Below are 24,940 nucleotides of genomic sequence, written 5' to 3'. Positions count from 1 at the left end.
TATATAAATATTTAAAAAAATTAACGATGTGATGAAATTGCTTATAAAAAATGTAGTATAGTTACATATATTCACAACGATTCATTCTTATATTATACCTTTAAATTTTGCATAAATAAGAAAATATATGGAAAAAAAAATTTTTTTAATCACACATATTTTAACTTTTAAGTGTAATTTTATTTTTTAAATATTTAATACTCTTATTTGTTTACTTTTTGTTATGTGCTATGTATCAATACATGTGTATATATATGTATTTGTGAGTGCAAGTATACACATGTGAGTATTTGCTTTATTTATAAACACAGCGTTTCATTAAAAATGTTGTCAAACTTTTTTCACCAAAGAGATAATTATAAATATGTTTAAAAAAAAAAATTAACAAATGGTAAAAGTAGTAAAAAAATGTAACAATAAAAATAATTATAAATAACTGTTTATGAAATTTTCATATCACAAAGGTACATAATTGATGAGTGAAAAATGGTAAATATAAAAGAGAGTTTATCAATTTTCTCCGAATCATTTAAATTTTCTATGTACATATGTAAATGAATAGAATGACTTATTATATTTTTTATTTGGCCATAAGAAATAGCAGCAACGATAATAGAAATTAGACTATCACTATTAATATCATAAATGGCTATTTTTTGTTTTTTTAAATCCTGATTTGTACTTGAAATTATTTCGCATATTAATTGACTTATGTTGTCCAAAATTGTAATTTTATCAAATGGATCCACGCATTTTTCGATCTACAAAAAAAAAGAACATAAATATGTATGTGAGTTATGCTAAATTGGTATCATAACACGATTAGGAGAATATATATATATTAAAAATGGTTAGTGCACGATATTACATATATCAGCATATCATATGATATATAATAATTCATAGGCAATTATTATATTTTTAAACCTGTTTAACATGAAAAGAAAGCGCTTCAATATGAAACATATTTATGTGCTTTAGATTGACATCCGCCAAAAAGCCATTTATATCTTTTCTTAGATATTCAATTTTTTTTTGAATTTTAAGTTCTATATTTTGATAATTTTTAATTAACTGTTTCCATATAAAATCATATAAATGTGAATAAGTATATTTAATTAATATATTTTTAATATTTTTTCCAGAAATTCTATCATTTGAATTTGTCTGTAATTTTATTGTTTGGTCTACTATATTTACAATTTTTTTACCTATATAATTTTCATAACCTTTAACAATAATATATGAAGAAACAAACTGAGACAGTTGTGCATATAAATATTCTTTAGAAGTTTGATTTTTACTAAAAAATAGATTTATTTCATTTTTATATTTTGAGGAATTATTATTATAACTTATACTATTTGTGGAAATATTTTCTTCATATTTATCACCTTCTAATGGTATATTAATAAAAATTATTTTAAAAAAATTATAATTAGGATTTGTTTCGATTTTTATTATATCGCATATTCTATTTTCTTCATAACCATAATTTGTGTAAACACATTTTGTATCAATTTCTATACATTGATCGCATAAGTTTACATATATATTTTTTAAATGACTTTTTAAAAATATAGATTTTTTAATAAACTCTATATTTATATCTGTGTTTAAAAGTGTTTTCGATTCAGGCAGTAAAATTATATGAGTTTTACAGGATAGCATGTCATACAAGCTTTTGTATTTATTGATAAGGATATTTAAAACGGGGTGGTGAATTTCCATTGTTTACATTGTGTATACTATTTCATAGATTAAGTAAAAATAATTGAACAAATCTAAAATATGCCAAGAAAATGATGAAAAAATAGTGAGCAATTTATTATGGTTATCTTAGTTGTTCTTCAGCTTGATTTTATCCTTTTCTAACATTATCATTTGTACAAAATTTGCATTATATTTACATTTCTTGGTTTTATATTCATTGATTTTTTAAGTGTTTGTTTTTTTTTTTTTTTTTTTTCTCAGCTTAAATTATAATTTCGCATATCCATAAATCTATAAGGTATATACATTTATATATGAGTTTTGCTACTTATTTTTATATTTCATAATAGGTATAAATTCTTAAAAGTTATAAAAGATAATGTATTGAATTTTTTTAGGATGTTTATATTCCTATAATATGAAATAAAATCCTAATATAGTAGCCATGAAATATTTTAATTGTGTATTTTTTTTTCATAAAATATATTTAAAAAAAAATTATATGTTATAGATATTTTTAAATAAAAGGAGGCATCGATTTTATTGGGTATGCCTATTATTTTTAAGTTTCATTTTTTTTTTTTTTTTTGATTATTTTACATATCATTTTCAAATATAATTTATAAAAACATTTAAATGATCAAAATAGAGGAAAATTACTACAATACTTCATCCTAAATATCCCTTTAAATGTTTATATCAAGCAGGTTGTATAATAAGAAAAATGTAGGATGCATTTACATTTTTATTTATTCAATTATAGGAATACACATGTATATATGATACATTTTTTTGAGCATTGATTTGTATAAAAGTTTCCATTGACAGTTTCATATATTTATAAAGGATATATAGGGAAAAGACTATTTTGTTTTCCCCCATTTCTTTAATATGAATATAATTCAGTGGTTAATTTAAATATTATTTAACTGCACATTTTAAAAAATTAAAATATAAAAGTCTTTTTATTAGTACATATATCTATGCTATATATATTGTAAATAGTTACTCATTACTTTATTTCTTTATATATAAAGAAATTTATAACTAAAAAAAAACGAGGAAAAATGTAAGAGATATAAACTTTTAAAGTAATAAATATTATAAAATAATATATATTACATTTAATTACAATACGATAATATTTAAGATATATTATGAAAACTTAAAAAATAAAAAACATCGAAAAAATAAAACAAATGAATAATTGGAAAAAAATGAGGATTGCAACGAAAAAGAAATTATACAAAATCTTTAATATAAAATTATGTATATAGACAAAGAAAAAATATTTTTTTCCTACTACTTGAAAAATTTAATTAAATATAGCACATATTATGTGAAAAAAAATATTTTTTTAATTAATTAGATAATTTAATAACTCCAATTTTTTGAACTTTATGTTTTTATATTTAAATAATTTATTACGATAACTACTACTTTTTATATTTTTCTTCATCCATCAGTTTGTTTTTAACATGATGCATTATAAGCTTGTAAATCAAGGGAATGAATAATAAGTCTTTGAATTTCTAAAGATTGAGCTGATGGTAAAATATTGTTTAAAATTTCAGTACTAAATAATTTAAGATATGGAATAAGTGATGATACACCTATGGAATTTTGAGTATATTCTATATGATATCTTAACGATTGTTCTTTCTTTTTTCTTTCTATACTTAATATGTCCTCAATTTTAACATCCTCTGTTATACTCAAATTTTTATATAAATGAAAAACTTTAGGAATAGAGTTCATAAGAATATCATTCAAACAAATGATTATGGCAGTTTTAAGTAATTCATAGTAGTTGTCGTCTATATTTAAAATAGGGAAAGAAAGGTCGTCATTGTTCTAAAAAGTAAAAAAAAAAAAAAAAAAAAAAAAATTAAAATATATGTGAATGTTATATTTTGGTATATTAAATTGTGAAAACAACAAAAAAAAAGAATTTATAACACCTTCTAAATTGTAAATTTTTCGAAAATAATATATTACCTTTTTATCATTGGAGAAATTTCTTTTTCCATTGGTTTCCATATATGGATTATTATTTTTATTAGCATTTCTTTGGTCAGTATTATAGTTTTCAAAAATATCTTCTGCACATTCTTGTTGAGAAGGTTGCTTATTTTTATTGTATTGATAATTATAAGCGTAACCATGTTTCGATGTTTCTGAACTAGAATTATAGAAATGAGTTAAATTATTTGAATTAATTTGTGGTTGTTCGGATGTATTGTAATTATTTGGTTTTGATTGTTTTTTAATTTGTTGTATAGCTTCAATACTTAATTTATAAGCTTCTTTTACACCTCGTCTAATAACAGAATAAGCTTTTCTATATCCATTAATTTTAATTCTAAAACATTTATTAGCTTCATCATATATTAATCCATCTACAAATTTACATTTATTAACTTCTTTATTTATTCTTATATCTCTTTCTTCAATTGTTTCATCAATTATTGTATTTAAATTAAACATTTTATTTTCTCCATCTAAATTATAATTTTTATATAAATCATCTTTACTGTTTATATTACCATTTATATGAATGCTAGTATTTTCATAATTATTTTCAGAATTATTATATAGCATGTTATTTGGATATGATCGATTAAGTTTATCTTCTGAATTATGAGAGTTCATTTTATTATTCATTAAATTGGGGTTATCTTCATAATCTACATTATTTAAATTTTTAGAATATATATTATTATTATTTTCATTTATACTTTCACTATTTCTAATATCACCTTTTAAAAAAGACGAAGATTGATTATAATTGTTAGTTTTCATATTTTTTAAATCTTCTGATTTATCTAATCCGTTTGTTGTATTTTCATTCTTAATGTAATAATCCAGAGTATTATGCATATTATCGATTTCATATATATGAGTAGGAGAATAATTTGGACCCGAACCTAAATGACTAATGGCTGTATTACTTGGTGACATATTGTTATTATCACTTGCATTATTTTGATTATTTCCTGATTTTTTTAATAAAGGATTATTATTATTATTATTTTTATCTTCTCTCATATCATATGTTCCATCATTCATAAAATTCATAAAATTTGAATCCATATTATTAATAGGATTTCCATTATTATCATATTTAGATGCAGAATAACTATTATTAGATTTATATTTTTTATCCATTTTTTTCTTCGATTTACCAGTAAAATTTATTCTTTCGTCATATACCATATCTGAATAATTTTCATCATGACTTACACTGTTAGCAGCACTACTAGGTAAATATGTGGTCTTTAATAAGTTTTCATTATTTAAAATGTTAGAATTCATTTTATTTTCTAATAAATAATCATAAATATTTGATGAATCATTGTTATTATTTTCATTTCCAACACTTCCATCTGTATCTTTAAGATTAAAACTACTTCGTCTATCACTAGCTGTATATGCTAAATCTTTGTCAGTATTATTAATACTAGTTAATGAATTTCTTTTATTAGTATATGAATTTTCTACTCCAGATGATGCTTGAAGAGATTCTGAGTCTCGTAAAAAATTTGTCTTTTCTTCTTTAGTTAATCCATTAAGATTTTTTATATTATATTTATAACTATTTGACATGCTTGAACTTTTTTGAGAATAACATTTTCCTTTATTTGTTTCTAAAATTCGATTTCTAAATTCAGCAGCTAATTTATATGCTTGATAAACACCTCTTGTTCTAACTCCAAAAGATTTTCTAAAACCACATACACTAACAGTCCAGTAATTTCTTCTTTTATCAAAAAACATACCTTGTAATTTTGGTAAACTTGCGGCTTGATTTAAAATTTCACTTTTTGGTAATCGAACATTTGGGCCTCCATCTAAAAGATTATCTAATTTTTCAGTACTTTTATTGATAGATTTATTATCCATATTACTATATTTATCAGAATTTCTCAATCCTTTTCCATATTCAGTATCTAAATTTCTTCCATAAGGCATAGCCCCAGATATATCACTTCCTCCATCTTTTATCATATTCATTTCATTTAGACATTTTTCACTCGAACTTCCATTTATTATATCGCTACTATTACAATCTATACCATTTATTCCAAGCATGTTATAATTATTATTTCCAATTCTGTTATTTCCATTATTCGAATCAAAAGGAATATCTCTTGCAATCGTACGAGTAGAAGAAGGTGATAATATATCGTCTCTAAAATAAGGGTTTGAATCTCCATAATCATTTATAGGATTTTCTTTTGTATGATTTTCATATTCAGAATAATCCATTTTAAAACTTCTATCTCCAATTGAATAATCATTATTATTAATATTACTATTATTATCATCAAAATTTAAATATTTTTTTTTCATTTCATCATGATTTGCTGATTCATTATCAATATCATCAAGTATGTTTTTTTTTAATTTATTTTTTTGGCCTCTTTTTAAACTTTTTTCATGTTTTGTTTTACCATTTATATTATTATACATATCATTTCTATTAAAATATTTTCCTTCTAATGTGTCTACAGAATATTTATAATCTGCTGGTGAATTATAATCTAACATTCCCATTTCGTCATTTGATGCTTCACAACTATTACATAAATTTTTATCTATATTATTAATGCTTATTCGATATTTTGTATTTCCTAAATGATCATTTTTTAAAGATCTAAATTTTTTATCATCCATAATATCCCTTTCTAATTGATTGCTATTTTTTCTATATTGTGATGTGTCAGCCAAATCATGAGAATCCTCATTATAGGAATGTATTTTTTTTTTTTTTTTTCTTTTATATATATTTTTAGAACTAGCATTACTAATATCACTACTGACTGAACTTGTGCTTCGACTTTTGTCAATATGATTATAATTATTTTTACTATAATCAATTACTTTATCAAATTCGATACTTTTAATAAATTGTCGAATACTTTCCGAAAATTCTTCTGTGTTTTCATCAAAATTATTTGATTCTTTTATTTGGTTAAAATATTCACAACATTTATTATAAGACATTATTACATCATTATTATAATCAGATGGATTAAAGAAACTAATTCGAAGATTTTGACTTTTATCTTTAAAAAACACAATCCATTTTTTTACTTTTTCTTCCCATAAAACACCTTTTAGCCATGGTTTTATGTTATAAGCAGCTTTTGTTTGTTCACACATATTGTCGAATACTGTTTTTTTGTGTTCAAAATAATTCATATCTTTCATCAAAACTTCTAATTCTTGAAGAATGCTTGATTTTTTATTTTCATTATTATTACCTTGGCTATTTGTTTCATTTTCTGGAGCTGCATTTTCTGAAGCTACGTTTTCTGAAGCTATATTTTCTGAAGCTATATTTTCTTTGTGTTCTTCTATGAAACTATCTATATTGTACAATGTTTCCTCGTTTTCACTTTTCAATTTATTTAAATATTCTACACAAGATACAAAAGAATTATATATTCCCTCTTCTTGAAAATAATATTTTTTTTTTTCATTATCTTTATAATTTAATATAAAGCATGGATTTTCAAGGGTATAAGATATTTCTTCGATTTTTGGAAAATTATTTAATACATTTATTAAATAATAATCAAAAGAACGTAAACGAATTTGTATACAATAATTATATGCAATTTCTATTCCTTCTTTAATTTTTATATAAATATGCTTAGTAATTGCATTTCCATCATTATCCCATAATTTACATGTCCATTTATTTTTCTTTTGATCCCATTCTATTCCTTTTTTCCATGGAGCAAATTTTAATGCAACTTCATTGAACTCAGAGTTATTAATTATATTTGGATTTTCATCAGATATATTATTAAATGTAGATGTGTCTTGTTTTGTGTCTTGTTGTGTGTCTTGTTTTGTGTCTTGTTGTGTGTCTTGTTTTGTGTCTTGTTGTGTGTCTTGTTGTGTGTCTTGTTTTGTGTCTTGTTTTGTGTCTTGTTTTGTGTCTTGTTTTGTGTTTTCATTCGAGTCGTTATTTATATTGGATTCAGTGGCTTCTGTTTTTGTCACTTCTTCATTTTGTTTGTCTACCTGAGTAGTGTTATCTCCAACTTGCTTAGAATTTTCTTCTGTTTGAGTAGGAATTTCTTCATTCTTAGTATTTGTTTCTAATTCTGTGGCATTAATTGGTTCATTTGAATTGTTAACATCACTTTTAGCAATATTGATGTCATTTTCTTCATTAACATCTTCCTCATTTTTTACAATAAAATAATTGTTATAATTAATATAATTTTTGTGTTTTTTTTTTATTCTATGTCGTATTTTACTTGTATATCTTCCTCGTTTTACACCACTAATATTTCCATTTGAGAAGTTATAATTTTCATCGCCATTTTCTTCTGGAACATCATCTATATCTCCATTGTTACTACTAGCATAATCTTCGATAGGTTTATGAATTTTTAATTTATCATTTTTTTTCATATTTTTTATTATGTTAATTCCTTTGATAATTTGTTCATTATTATTTGCATTTTTATTGCTTTTTAATATATTTTTAATAATTTTATTGAAATTAGATATGGTACCATAATTACCATTTTCTAATGTTTTTTTATCACTAAGCAGTGATTCTACATCTTTACTATTTTCAAATTTGTTATTCATTTTGTTGTATTCTAATAATGAATTTAGTTCATCATTATTTTTGTTTAAATTTTCTAAGTGTTCATTAGATAGTTGATTATGTGTAAGTCCATCAATACCTGTAATTATTTTATTTCCATCTTCATCTGTTTGATGCTCAAATGGTTTATTACTCGATAACTTGTTCTTGCTACTATTATGTTTAAGTATGTTATTTAATATATTGTATGTATTTTTGTCACCATCATTTAAATACGTCTCATTAAAAATTTGTAATAAATTATTATCATCATTATTATTTCCACTATTTTCATTAGTATATGATTTTTTAATACTATTAAAATGATGTGGGTTTGTTTCGTCATTATCTGAGATTAAAAAATTAAGAAAATATGATATAATAAAAAATGGAATTTATTTTTATATACACATTTTTTACAATTATTTAAAATAATAGTGCTATTTTTATAGCCTAACAATATCTGGCAATTACTACCAGTATTGCCATTGTCACTGCTACTATTTATTTATTTTTATTTTTTTTTTATTATTACCTAATGAAGTGTCATATTTGTAAAAGTTGCTAGGATCATTTAACAATCTTTCTGTTTGATTATAATTGCTCGAATCAAATCCCATTTTATTATGATTTTTTTCAATATCATATTCGTTTATATTATTATTATGAGAATGTCCATTATTTAAATTAGAAGCGATACGATTGGTAATACCATCTTTTTCTTCCAAATTTAACTTATTATATAAATTATTATCATTATTATTTGCTTTAACAAATTTATTTATTTTATCTTTACGTAATGTAAAACTTGCATCATCATCGTCATTTAAATCACTTTGAGAATTTGTACTTTTAAAGTCATATTTTATATTTTTTCCATTCTCATTTTTTAGGTTTTTATTCATTTTATTCTGATTACATACAGTTAGCTTATTAATACACTGAACAGCCATTTCATAAGCATTATTATATCCGTATATATCAACTGGAAATTTGTTTACCAAAACTTTGCTGTCATAATCGTATGTCACTACCCATTCCTTTTGAATAGAATCGTATGACAAATATTTAAAAATTAATTTGTTCTTTCCATGAATATCTGCAAAATGGCGAAATGAAAAGCGACAAAATGACAAGCGGCGAAATGACAAGAGGCGAAATAGATAAATAAGAAACAATAATAAAAATTAAGAAAACTAAAAATATTATTATATCTTTTTTTACCTTTAAAGCCATTAGGTATTTTCGAATTAATGTTAAGAAGATTCAAGTGTGATGTTTTAGATTCTCCTTGTTGTTTTTTAGGGTTTCCAGCATTGGCAGTCTCAAAATTTTTTCTATGTTGTATAGCTAAGCGTCTTGCTTCCTCAAAACCATATTTATAAACTGGAAAATATCTATTAATACATCTTCCATTAATACATATACCTGATAACCATCGATTTTGAGATTTATCAAATCTTACACCAACAACGTGTGGTAATTTTTCTGCCATTTTAGCATAATTATTTTCATTATTGTTAGATACATTTTTGATTCCTTTATTACATCCAGCCTTATTAGAAATATTATTGCCAATAGTATAATTTTTATTTTTTTCAATTTTAGATGAATTATCTAATTTATATTCATTTTTTATATTTATCGTATCATCGTCTATTTTATTATTACTTCGTATTTTAGCTAAATTTTCTTCATCACTAATATTATTAGCATTAATTTCTTCCGAAAATTCTGTTTTTTTTTCATCAATTATTCCATTATTATTATTATCACTGACATTTGCATCACTCATAATTGAATTGCCACTTAATTCTGGATTTTTATTATCATATATATCTGGATATCTTTTTGAATGTTCTTTTGTTTTTGCTAATAATGTGTCATTTTTTTTTACAAAATTTATTTTACTTTTTGTCTCTTCACTATTTAAATCATTACTATAATCATTGTTATAATAAAACGAATTCATTGTTTTTTTACGTCGCGTTCTTAATGATCTTTTATTTAAATCCGTCGTCATTTTTTATTATTTGTTTAAATAAAAAATCATAATATACAAGAATTAAAAATGCATTGGTATAAATTTCCAAAACAAATTATATACCACACTTCAGCAACATAAATGTATATATATATATATAATATATGAAAATTTTGGATGTATTTTAAAAGAAAATATATATTAAAAATATAATATATACATTCATACATCTCCTATATAAGTATATACAGGCATATGTATATTTATACGGTAGGGAACATATGGTTTACTAGTTTATTAAAAGAAAACTATAAAAAATAACTGGAAAAAATATATGGAAAATTCAATAGAATAAAATTACAAAAAGAAAAAACTATTGATTTTAAAAAAAAAATTATGAGGAGTATGAAATTAAAAGAGAATTAAATAAAAGGTTAATTAACAAAATTTATAAAGATAGTTGTTATTGAAAAAAAAAAACAATACCCAAACCTACATGGATAACTATAAAAAAAATCAAAAAAAAACTGTAAAATTAATATTTACTCAAATTTATTTAATATAAAAGTCTATAAAAACTTATAATTAATCTTTTACAATCTCATTTATGTATGCAAATAGATTATTATATAATACAAAATACCTCATCATAAAAAATAATAAAGCAGGCTATAATAAACTTGCATTTACATACCATTTCATATATAATTAAAACTGTACAATTATAAAATAAGTTACTACAATTATACTTGTATGAATGTAATGTATATATAATGATACAAAATTACATAAATATTAAAAATAGGAGATAACCCAATTATATAAATATGTTTAATTATATAGATATAAATTTTATAAAAAAAAATATATATATATATATATATACTTTCATATTTAAATTATTATATTTCCTCATTTAACAAAAAATATATATTTGAAATTATTAAAACCATGTAAATTAAAATATAAAATAATGGTAATATATGCAGAAAATATTATTATGTAGATAAAAATATGTACTTGTATAGTTATAGAAAAATTGGTTTAAGTGCACATTCATGAAAATTAATTAAAAATAGGAAAATTTGTACTCAATTAGTAGAATAATATATGTCACAAATAATATATACTGTACTAAATAAATCCATAATATATTGCAAGAGTGTCACATAAAGAAAATAATATATGCTACGCTGGATATAGGTGTAGAGATAATATATATATTATTATATGCGCACATAGTAATATATAAACTAAATATTGATGGGGGTCATATTAATGTATTATTTTTTTTATTTTTTTTTTTTTTTAATTTAACAATTTTAAAACACCGAATTAAATATACAATATAAAGAATTGTTTCGCTCTATTTATATAAAAATATACTACTTATACAATTCATAGCAACTATTCATACATAATCCAACTTTTCGTTATTTTTTTGGGAGTATAGGTAATAGATGAAAATGTTGTAATAAATATATATTTTTTATGCATATATATAAATAAATTTTATGATCACAAAAATATAAAATATAATTTACATAATCTAAATATAATATTCTGTTAATATGAAATTTTTTATGCAAAGCATGTTTTTATAAAAATAATAAAAATATTATGATAGGCAAAAAAACAATTTTTATGGCTATATTACTAGATAAATAATAATCATTTCGTATATATATTATATATATTTTTTTTTTTGGTTTTTTTCGTGGTTTTACAAAATGTTAATAAAATATAAAACAGAGTGGAGGGGGGTATACTTGATATTATAAAAGCATAGTTTTTTGTATTGGTTTCATTAGTTCATATGTATTATGTGTATACAATGCATACGTATGTTGTATATATATAGTATTTTATGTATTACTACTAATATAAATATATATAGATATGATGAAATAAAGAAATTAGCAAAATGTTGTGTATATATATGTATACTTTTACAACTATATATTTCTTAAAAATAAAACAAAACATATACCAATATACTTTGAAACTAGCAAAAATTAGTATATAAATAAAGGATAATAATATACGTAATTATGTAATATTGTTATGTTTTTAATTTGGGATATTTTTAAGTAGAAGAATATGCTTTATAATTTTTGCATATTTTTAATCTTACCATATGGAAATAAAGTTAAATTCGTCAATTCATAGATACAATGTTTTACCTATATTAATAATAATAATGATAATGATAATAAATATTTATGGTGGATAACAGAATGAAATTGTGGAAAAATATGTACATGCATGCATATAAATGGAAGACCATAATTATTCATATATATTTTGTTTTAATCATATATTTTTGTGTGGTTATACATATGTAAACTTGGTGAATATTGGGAAAAAACAAATATATACTTGTAAAAGAATTAGAAATACTATATAAAGAAACACATATTTTGCAGAAAAAAAATGTTTATTATTTATTATTTTTATTCTTACTTTTGTTTCGATGTTTTTGTTTTAAAACATGTATACTTATATGTATGTCAAATATGTGTACAAAAATATTTATATAAAAAGTACATATATAGTAATAACAACTAATATAACAAAATAGATATACAAAAAAATATGTAAATAATACAATGATAATAATATTGTGGTGTATATATATATTATTTTTTTTTAATTTATATTTTAATTTTTTTTTGTAGTATAAACAAAATCTGCATATAGTATTAATCATTTAATAATTTAGATTTAATTTAAAGCGGCCTCTATTTATATACTTGTGTACTTTTTTAAATTAACACGTATTTGTATTTTGAAAAATTAATAGGTAAATAATTATGTAGATTATTTGTGTGGGCATATGATACATAAAAATTTACTCTAGATATAATTTGATGTATATCTATTTTTCATACAAGCATTTATATATAGATAAAAAGATCCATGTATTTATGTATATATATTTTATCTTATTTTATTATTGGCGTGTAAATTATATGTTTATCTATGAAAAATTTTAATGTATATATATATTATATGCGTAATATTCTTTTTTCTATTTTTTTTTTTTTTTGTTGTTGAGTTGCAACTTGTAATGCGTTGCTATAACATTATGTATTGACCTTTTTTGGTAATGGGTACTCCACCCAAAAAAAAAAAAAAAGAAAAAAAAAATGAAAAAAAAAAGAATATGATAAAAAATATATACATGGAAAAAGAAAAGTTTAAATATAAAAATATGCAAATGTGTAATCTATATGTATATGAATGTATATAGGTATATCCAATACAATGTCGTTAAAACAAAATATGTAGGTGTAAGGTGTATGCTATGTATATACAGATGAATTCACTATGCCATGTACTTTTGTGATTGAGATGAAATCAACACAAAAAAAAATATATAAATATAAAAATGCATATATAGTATTTTAGTACACAACAAAAAAAGGTTTTAATTCGTTGTCACGTTTTTTATGCAATGAGTTATTTAATTGTGCGTTTAAAAATAGAATAAAATAAAAATGTACAACAACAATAATGGTAATAATATATATAATAAAATAAATGACAAGCGTCAATAAAGATGAAAATAAATGAATGTCAAAAAATATTTTATTAAAACAACTAAGGGAATTTTTTTAATAACTTAAAGTATATTTTTCGATAGGCCAATATTCTTATATTATATAACTTTTCAAAAGTACTTAGCTGTATTCATATGTATAAACTATTGTATTGGCAAATAAAAAGATCTCCTTGTTAAACTTAACAAACTTCATATAATTGTCACTTTTCGAAAATATAAATACATAATTTTTTTGTAATTATATTTCTATAACACACATTACTATTTTAACAATCTTTTTTACGGATGGAAACATTACAAAAAGTGTAAACTGTTGCATATATATATATATATATATATATATATATATATATATATATACTTATGTTAAGGTCTCAACATATGTGTATGCATATATGTGAACAAGTTTACATATAGTGTTTTAATCATAATAAAGACATAAATTTTTAATATGTTATATATATAACAGGGAAAATAAATATCAAAAAACATAAATAAAAAAATAAAATAATAAACGTGTCATATACATATGTGACCATGTATTTTTCCACGTATACATAAGTATTGTAAAATTGTGTGATAAATGTATTTTTTTTCGAGAAAATATATTCAATATAAAATCTATAATAAAATAACATATATTATATACACAATAAAGATCATAGCGAATTTAAAATGAGCAAAAACACATAACTGTATTATTTATGATACAAAAATTTATAATTCTATAAATCTTAAGACAATTATTTATAGGTAATGTTTAAATGACTATATATATATTCATATATTAAAAAATGAAAAAAAAAAAAAATGGTCAATAAAATATGTATGGACATAAATATTAGCCAGAGAAAAAAATAAAGGATAATAATAAAGATTTAAATATACATATATAATATATAAGTTTGGTCTTAAGCACATTTATATAGATATAAAAAGAAAAATAATCGTAAAATAATCTCTTATTTTTTATATATTATACTCATAAATTTGGGCTGTTTTTATTATTATAAATTATATATAAAAGAAAGGGGAAAGGAGAAAGAAACTATAAACGTGGAATTATAAAAGGAAAACCAAAATTTTGAATTCATTTATTTTTTTGTGTGTTTTATATTTTTAATTTAAAAGCATAACACATTTTCATTTTTTTAATACAATAATAAAAATAATATAGATATATAAATCTATAAAATAACAAGGTCAAGAAATGATAAAATAAAATTATATATATTTTCGAAACTAAAAAAGTACAGGTTATGGTAGTATGTTGTTGCAATACAATGAGATCATTAAATAAATATTTATATGCATATTTTTTTTTAATTTTTTTTTAAATGAATTTACGTTATATATACAAAATAATTTTGCTCACCATAATATACAACTTATTTAATTATAAAAATTTTAATTAACTTAAATTATTCATTTTAAAGGTAAGAATGTCTAATTAATGAAATATATAATATTTATAAGCAAACTTAAAATTATTATGATAATGCACAAAGCACTATTACTGAGGAGATATACAAAAAAAGATTTGCAAAATGCTAGTATTTAAAATATTTGTTTAAATATATATACGTGTATGCATATATATTTTTTTTGTGTGCACAAGAGACAAAAAATATATAACTAACATTAGCAAGTAAACAAAATAGTTAAAAAGATTAATAAATCTGAAAATATTTTTCTCGTATTACTGAAAAAAAAAAAAAAAAAACATGTATACTTATATACGTCTCAGTACAATACTGTAATATATGAGAATAATCTATAATTGCACTATGTATATTCCATTAAGATAGGTAACTACATGAATATATCCTATGTATTCCTCTCTCTATATATGTGCATATTATTTAGCTATTTTCTTGTTCTTTAAGGAACAATTTTTATGTTATTTGCGATTAATAACTAAATACTATTTTTTTTATTTTCATAAATTAAAAATATGCAAAAAATGATAAATGAAAATAAAACAATAAATTAAAGGTCATTGTGTAATTTGTTAATTTTAATCAAATGCAGAAATTTTATGAAAAAAAAGAAAAAGAAAAGATAAAATAACTATTACATATACTTTAATATCGTAAATAATAAGCAATACATATTTTAGGACTTTATATATATATATAAATATGTGTAATTAATACTATAAAATATGCAATATTTAAATATGAACATCATATATTTATGATATGATTATGTGTATTGAAATGCATTTCGTATGTTATATACGATTAGAATATAATTTGTGTAAAAAATTTAAACAAATATATAATATGTACTATGTGTAAATAAAGAAAATCTGATCTTATTATATATTAAAAAGCATGAGATATTGTTTGTACTCTATACAATAGTTGAACAAAAATACATTATCTTTTCGTTTTTGTAGGCATATATTTATTTATAAAGAAAATAAATTTTTTTTTTTTTAATTTTTTCATATATTTTTGGTGATTTTAAAATAATTTTCGTAAATATATATTTATTCATATTTAAATGTTATTTATTTTATATTTCAACCGTATAATATATGTGTACATAATATGTATATATTCATAGTACACATGTGTTGCAACCTTCTATTTATTTTACTTATATATCTTTAAAGGCGAAATGAATAACGGCTTCCTAGGATGCACATTATATTTTTTATATAACTTGTGTTGCAGTTAGCATACACATTGACTATGTTTATAAATATATTTATTATGCCCACATTGCCAAAAAAGCTGTATCCAATATATATATATATATATATATAAGTTTTTCCAAAATGACATGTGCTGATATATTTATTCAAAATAATACTATTTATAGTGATCTACATATTTTGGTCATTATTAAGCTAACTATTTTCTATATTTAGATACAACTATTTTATTATGTTATTTAAATTATGCTAGAATGAATAAAAGGATCATATGTTGAGTTACGGTATTGTAAAAACTGAAATAACAAAATAAAAGCCAACAATATATTATTTGTTCAGGAGAAAATATGAAAAATATATATCCATATATTTAAATTTATATGTTAACAGATTGTGTGAATTCTCTAAATTTTTTGTCACATAACATGAAATATGAAATAGATATATGTTTATTTATTTATCCATATATCCAACAAATTTAAAAAGGAAATACTTACAACTTCTATAAGCATGCATGCAATAGATCTTTATCTAATTATTTTTATTCAATAGTAGAAAATATATAATATATTATGGATATGGCTTTATTTAAAGGGGAATACATGCATATATTAACATTTATTAATTTTTAATGTTTCGAAAATAAGAAATTTCAAAATAACGAATTGAAACATGTATGTTATTATCTTAAGCATGGTTTTTCTTTTTAAAAACACTTAATTGCGCATAATTTGGGGATATATATATATTTATAACTACAAATAATTATCTTTAATATTATATTTTTATTTTATAAGGGATTATTTATATTAAGCAAAAATATACCAATTAAGAATCTATCCCCATTAGTTTCCTTTTCTAATCAGCATGTTTTTAACCTTTTTTAAAATTAACAATTTCTATGTGCGTAAGAATATGTATACTGGTTTATATACAGTATGTGAATTTTTTTTTTTCATTTTTCGAAATAAATATACATTAATAATTGTACTTTTGTATGTATTTATAAATATAATTATTTAATTTAAACTACAATTGTAGAAAGAAACAAAAATAGTAAAATTATATTTTATTATTTAATTGATAATATAAAATTTAAAAGAATAAGGGGAAAAATACATACATCCTGTATTATAATAAGATTGTTAAATAGTCACATTTTTTATTAAATTTGAAAAATTGTATGTTCCTATGTAAATAGACTGTTTACTATTGTATTAAGAAAGGGATATGTTTTGGAATATTTTGAATATTTTGAAAAATTATAATAATTATTTTATGTTATTTAATTTGTGGAAATCATATGTTTGAGATAGAACAAACATATGATCCCAATCTTTAACCCACAATAGTGTTTAAGTGTGTGTATAATATATATTTTCAACTAAATGAAAATGAATAAATAACATGATGTAGATAGTAATATGGTTAATGTATGGCTTTATAGTTAGCATGGCTGCCCAATCTAACTATTTTTAATAATCTAAATATATTTTTTTAAATATTATTAAAAAATAAGAGAATATATAAATATGAACAAATACAAAATGAAAGAGAAAAAATATTAAATTATAATTGAAATAAAAAAAATTGTATATTTCATAATAAAAAGCATAAACTGTTCTTTCTATGTAATGGATAATTTCCCCAATAATATTAAATTATAAATTTTATTGACATGTTTGTTCATACATTGTTCCAGTATAATGTAGGCTTCTTTTGGGTTTAAATTCGAATAGATAACGAATTTTATAACTCATTTATTTTTTTGATCAAGTAATATATCTTTACACATAAGTTCCTTTTGGACGGCCTTATGAAGTGCCAACAAAAAATCGTTCAAAGAAATTAAAACATTGTGGTCATTATTATTTGTCGAATTGTAAAAGCGCAGGGTCTAAAAAAATATAATAATATTATTTATGATAAAAATATCAAAAAATTTTCATTTCATTAAATTTATATACATATATATGTTCTTATAAGCATTATTTTACGTAAAGTTGTTTTTATTATAAATTTTTATATGAATGTATAATAAATAATAAATTTATTTGATATATACAAGTTCCTATATTTTTCATATTACAGCTTGGCAAAAATAAGCATAAGCTTGAAATGGGATCCTTCTCAAACATCGTCCACTAAACCCACTGCTCATTTTAGCGCACTCCATTAATTTACTCCCATATCTAATATATATAATTATTAAAAAGATTAATATTTATTTAAAAGATAAAAATATGAATATTTTATGGAGCAACATATATTTGTAGTTGAGTTAAATGGTTACACATATTCGTCTTTGGATTTTTCCTTTTCATTCTGTGAAAAAAGATTGGGAAAAATTGGGAAAGATTGGGAAAAATTGGGAAAAATTGGGAAAGATTGGGAAAGATTGGGAAAGATTGGGAAAGATTGGGAAAGATTGGGAAAGATTGGGAAAGATTGGGAAAGATTGGGAAAGATTGGGAAAGATTGGGAAAGATTGGGAAAGATTGGGAAAGATTGGGAAAGATTGGAAAAGATTGCATAATTATAAAATTGGTAATATATATTTCATTGAATATTTACTTTTAACAATTTCGTAATTCTTTGGTAACTTGGGATTTTGGAGCAATAGTTAATTATTCCTTTTTCGATCTATACAATTATAAAATGTTGCTTGTATATATGGAATGAAATGAACAACATGCAAATAATTAAATAGGAAAAAATGAAAATAATTACTAATTCGCCTATACAGTCCTTGTAAATTTCATATCGGCACTCTTCATTTGGTAATCCAATGAACTGTTTCAAATCAGCTCTGTCAATAAAAGCATCATCAATCATTTCTGAAAAATGAAAACATACATATATACATAAGCGAATAGATTCAAACTTTTGCATTTTTATATGCATATCCTATTAGATATATATTGCATGATACTACCTGATATATTAGATGTAGTTAGCAATAAAGTATTATTATAATATTTTAAAGAATCTATTTGTGTTAATAATGTATTAACAACCCTTATACTATCTGAAGGTTCTGTTCCATCCATAGATTTTTTTCTATCAGCTGATAAGCTTTCGACTTCATCAATTAATAAGCATATAAAAACATCGTTTTCCTCATATTCATTAATAATTTTTTTAATTTTATTAAATAATTTTAATACTTGCTTCCCAGATTCGCTAAACCATTTTGAAAACAGTGTATGAGCATTTAGTTCTATCAATATTCCTGTAAATTATATGAAAATATAAATATAATAAAATAAATAATTGAAGAAATATAATAGTATAACATAAAGGTATATATTCATATTTTGAACCCTCATAAATGTAACGAATAATATTATATGCCTATACAACCTGTTGTGTACATATTAGATAAACGAATACATATTTTATTGGCTAGGGCTTTACACAAAGATGTTTTCCCTGTGCCTGGAGGGCCATATAACAAGACTAGATGATTATAATTGATTAAATTGCAATCAATTTTTTTCGATGCAAATAACATTAAAGCAGATACATATTCGAGTAAATCTCTTTTTATATTTTCTTCATAGTATAAACTATCCCATAATTTATGAAAACGTGGATGTGGTAATATATATTGAGCATAAATTGGAATATTTTTTTTTTCTTCATCTTCATTTTCACTTGGTTCATTAAATTGTTCTTCCATAAAATCATCATTTTTATAATATGTAACTACATTTACTACACAACAAAAATTCGGTAAAATTATTGGATCTTCTTCCATGGAAGATATTGATTTTTCACCTATAATAGGTACAGTAAATAATAAATTAGACGGATATTTTATGGTGTCTTTATTTTTTATATCATTAACCATAGGAAATGAATAGGCAATACTTTGTGTTGTAGCAAGAGAACTAACTAAATTGCTTGTATTAAACCCATTTGAAGTATTTTGTTTTTTTAACTTTAAATTATTATCATTATATATATTTTCATAATTTTTTTTTTCATAAGAATTTAATATATTTATATTGTCTATATCTTTTTTATTATCATTTATATTTATATGTGAATTGGTTTCATAAACTGAGTAATGTGTAGTGTATAATGTCCCATAAATATTATTTTCACAATTTTCGTTATATTCCTTTACAATTTTTATAGGTACAGCTGGCTCAATAACTATATATTCACAATAATTACTTAATTTTTCACACATTATCTTATTTGGATCATGTCGACCTAAAGTTATTGTTATTCCGAGCGAAAACAGCCATTTGTGTGCTGCTACTTTTATTATTTCATTTGATATATCTTTTTCATTTTTTATGCAAATTTCACAACATAACGGAATCCTTTTTTCTTCATTAATATTCATTATTTTCCAGTATAAATATAGACGAATTATATGAAAAAATATTTTTTTGTAAAACTCTAAATACGTTCTACAAAATTTTATTGCTATTTTTGTACAATTTATACGATTTTTTATCTTAATCATATCATTATAAATTTTTCATTTTAACGAAAATATCCCTGTATATACATTATTTATCCATTTATATATAATTCACATTTTATCGGAAAATTACACATTATATATTTTTGAGGGTGAATATGGAATTTTTGTTTAATCTATGCTTTAGTCAAGAGTTTAATATTAAAGCGCATTATTTTTTAAGAACATTAATATATAGAAAAAATATATTAAGAAATATAAGCATGTCTAGCATATCGTTTCGTAATCATTTTTTTATTAAATAAAAACTTGCAGGAGCTTTATATCGGAGCAATTTTTTATTAAAAAATGTTACAACGGATGTACATACTGCAATGAATTGAACAATATTAAATCCATTTTATTTAGAATAATCTCTATTTTTAGTATTAAGAAAAGCAAAAAAGTTCAGCAATGTTGAATTATAAGAAAAAAAGATAATGATACTAGAATGGAAAAAAAAATAAATGTACCATTCTATGCTATGGCTATATTTTTATGAGTAGAATAAGAAGTACATACTTTTAAAATATTCAATAAGCATAAGGTAAATTTTGTAAAAAATTATATTTGTTTGAACAATATTCGGAAATTATAATATAGTGTATCAATAATTAAACTGAGATAGCATGCATGATTCAAACAGAGAAACATGAAGTATTGCAATAAAGTTAGTGTAATATTTGGATTTGTTAACATATTTCTTTACATATATTTTAAGTTTAATAATTATCCTGTGTAAAACATTGTTTCTTCATTCATTTTATTTTATAAGGAATTTATACGATTTGCCACTTTAGATAAGGAGAAAATTTTTTATTTGAGGATAAATCTCAATAATTAATTCAATCAAGTAGTATACCACTATTTACATATATATTTATTATGTGAAATGTAATTCGATTTATCTAATTTTTTTATAATTTACGTATTTAAAAGTAGTGAAAATTTGTATATACACATATTGGTGACAATTTTGTTCTTCAACACAAAAAAAGACCGTTATGTGGCTATTTTTGTAAGACCAAATTAAAAAAAAAATAATGGAACAACTTTTTCTGAACAGTCATATTTTATTTTTATATAAAAAATAAAATATAGCTTTTTTTCATTTTTTATTTTGTGTGCGTTTTAAGCAAATTTATTAATTATCGAATGAATTGACAAAAAATTATTTTATTTAATCATTATTTTAAATAATTTTATATTTGTTGTCTTTTTAATTAATTTTTTGGTAAAATTGTCTTAAATTATTTTATTTTTATACTAAGAAAAAAAACGACAAAATAAAATTGCATTCATTTTATATTCAATTGATGTTGTTTAAAAGTGATAATTTGTTTCACATATTTTTAAGATATTTTATTTTTTATGTCACGGTTTTTAAATATTAAATAGCAAAAATATAATAAAATTTGTTCTAACCCCAAAGTTACATAATAGACTTTTTTTCTTTATAATTTTATGTAACCAATACATTTAAAAACGAACAAATCGTACAAAAGTCAATATAATATAAATAAAAGATTTTTCAAGTGTATAAAATAAATATGTAGACAGAAGGGAACATAAAATTATTATGAATGTACATATATATACACATGTAAGTATTCACGTTTCAAAAAATAATAGGAATTATTGCAAAATTTAAAAAGGAAAATATAAATTCCTTCAAAAATGGGATGCTTTCATTGGGATTGCTCATTTAATTTATAACATATTTAAATACCACCAGGCCAGTTAATATTTATTTCGACGGGGAAAAAGCAAGAATGTATTTAATAAATGATGAGTCCTTAAAAAAAAAGAAATCATATGTAAAACATTCAGAAAATAAAATCAAAATTAATAATAATATGAACTTATCTATAAGCACAAATCATAGCTTTGAAGAAAATGGTGATAACTCAGAAAATTTTGATTTTTCAAAAAATTCGGATAGTTTAAAAAAAATGAATGGAAATGAATATCACACTAGCAATTACTTAAATGTAAAACCAAAGGAATATTATAATGATTATGAAATAAAGGGAACAATCGAATCTGACAAATCTCGCGATGAAAAAAGACTTAATAGAAATGATAAATTAAAAAATAATACAAAAGTTGAATATAGTGATAAAGCATGTAATTTCTTTGATTATGTAGAAAGAAGAAATAGAGAATTAGAAGAAGAAAAAGGAGAAAGCGATTTTTATTCATGTAATTTAAGCGAAGAAAATGAAGATTCAGTAAAGGAATATAAACCTGATTTGGAAAAAAAAGAGATAAATACAAAAGAATTAATAACAGATGACGAAATAGAAAAAATCGATGTAAAAAAAAAAGTAGAAACGAAATTTGACCATTTCAAAAAAATGGAATGTGGAAAAGAATGTGATGAAGAAATAGACACTAAGATAGAACATGAAAAAAAAAATGCACAAATATTTAAATATGATTATGATTTACCTAATGAATATTATAATATATTTAATAATGAATCCAAATTATCAAAAATTATGAAAATCAATGATAAAAATAAATCCGAAAATGACCATAAATCGTCTGAATGTAATTTGAGGTATAGTGAAAACATAAAAAAGTTAAGAAAGGAAAATGTTAATAAACTTAATTCAAAATCCGAAAAAAATTGTGATTTTATTAAAAATGAAGGAATTCATCCAAAAAATGGATATAGTATGGATAAAAGAAAAACCTTGCATAGTATGTCTTCAAAGGTATGTACCCCATACAAGGAAAATATCAAAGTATTGCAAAAAAAAATTCGGCCATTCTATTTGTGTAATTTGGAAAATAATCGTTCATATTCTAACTATGATAGTGAAAGAAGTGTAACAGGAGAATCACAAGAAAAATTAGGAAACGAAACAGAAAATGAACAGGAAATTGTATATATTAAAAAGGATAGTAATAACACAATTTCCAATTTGGGACGAGACAGTTTAGATATTTTTAATAGCGATCCAGATAGTAATGATCTTGATATTTTAAAAAAAAATCCTCAAAATAGAAATGAATCTAAAAATGGTTCTTATAATAAAGAAAATAAAATTAATAACTATAGAAGCCTAAAAATGGGGATTAGATCATCAATAATTTCAAATAGAGGTTATAATTCTACATATCACAATGATAATAAATATGATATAAAAAATAGTTTAAAGGAGAAAATTAGTAATTTTAATGAAAGATCACGTAAATTTTCTTTATCGAATCAAGAAAATTATATAAAAGGTAAGTATAATTCATATAAAAATAAAGATTTGGGTTTATTACCAAAAAGGGTTGATATATATAATAAAAATAAATACAACCAAAATACCATTAATTTAAAAAAAAACAATGATAATAATATAATAATAAAGCCAACCAACGTAATAAGACAGAAACCGAATTTTTCTGTTGGCATGATTAATGGGGTTAACAAAATTAATAGAAGAATAAATACAAAACGAATACATAGCATTTGCACAAATGTAAAAGATGAAAAAATAAAACTTCCAATTTTCAAAGTTAACCCAATAAGACAAAAAAATAATTTTGATTTTGATGCAATGTTAGTAAAGGATGGTCATGTCATTCCACGAAACAAAAATTTTGTAAAAGAAGCTTTTCGTAAGTATAAATTATATAAAGAAAAATAAAAATAACATAGGAGATAATATTTTGATAAATTATACATCATTATTTTTCTTTATTGTATTATTGAATAACATTTTTTAAAATTAGCTCTAGTTTGATTAAAAAGGTAAATATACATGTGATAAATTCGACAACAATATTGGTAATATACAGGAATACTACACATTACATGTTAACATATATGATTGCAACGGACATAAACAATAATATTTATTTGGATATCAATTTTTTATTTTAAATTTTTCTCTTCATTTTTTTAAATAATACTTCATTTTAATTTT

At 21.5% G+C, this 24,940-nt stretch overlaps 4 protein-coding genes across 4 annotated transcripts; 1 reads left to right on the top strand and 3 right to left on the bottom strand.

Moving 5' to 3' along the window:
* Positions 1–440: 440 nt before the first annotated feature.
* On the bottom strand, positions 441–1,731 carry PY17X_0911100 (VPS9 domain-containing protein, putative; the record flags this gene model as incomplete). Its single annotated transcript, XM_721302.1, has 2 exons — positions 441–761; positions 928–1,731. 2 exons carry the CDS (start codon positions 1,729–1,731, stop codon positions 441–443), a joined length of 1,125 nt encoding a protein of 374 aa, XP_726395.1.
* Positions 1,732–3,186: 1,455 nt separating this feature from the next.
* PY17X_0911000 (AP2 domain transcription factor, putative) lies at positions 3,187–10,349 on the bottom strand (the record flags this gene model as incomplete). Its single annotated transcript, XM_721712.1, has 4 exons — positions 3,187–3,567; positions 3,712–8,675; positions 8,862–9,425; positions 9,551–10,349. 4 exons carry the CDS (start codon positions 10,347–10,349, stop codon positions 3,187–3,189), a joined length of 6,708 nt encoding a protein of 2,235 aa, XP_726805.1.
* A 7,944-nt stretch (positions 10,350–18,293) lies between these two features.
* PY17X_0910900 (AAA family ATPase, putative) lies at positions 18,294–20,894 on the bottom strand (the record flags this gene model as incomplete). Its single annotated transcript, XM_022955940.1, has 7 exons — positions 18,294–18,434; positions 18,627–18,729; positions 18,831–18,862; positions 19,112–19,180; positions 19,268–19,374; positions 19,473–19,769; positions 19,901–20,894. 7 exons carry the CDS (start codon positions 20,892–20,894, stop codon positions 18,294–18,296), a joined length of 1,743 nt encoding a protein of 580 aa, XP_022812151.1.
* Positions 20,895–22,870: 1,976 nt separating this feature from the next.
* PY17X_0910800 (conserved Plasmodium protein, unknown function) lies at positions 22,871–24,661 on the top strand (the record flags this gene model as incomplete). Its single annotated transcript, XM_724833.2, has 1 exon — positions 22,871–24,661. The coding sequence occupies one exon, from the start codon at positions 22,871–22,873 to the stop codon at positions 24,659–24,661; it is 1,791 nt and encodes a 596-aa protein (XP_729926.2).
* Between the last annotated feature and the right edge of the window lie 279 nt (positions 24,662–24,940).

The sequence above is a fragment of the Plasmodium yoelii genome (genome assembly GCF_900002385.2).
Source record: "Plasmodium yoelii strain 17X genome assembly, chromosome: 9".
Taxonomy (NCBI): Eukaryota; Apicomplexa; class Aconoidasida; order Haemosporida; family Plasmodiidae; genus Plasmodium; species Plasmodium yoelii.
This window is presented reverse-complemented; position numbering and strand designations above follow the sequence as displayed.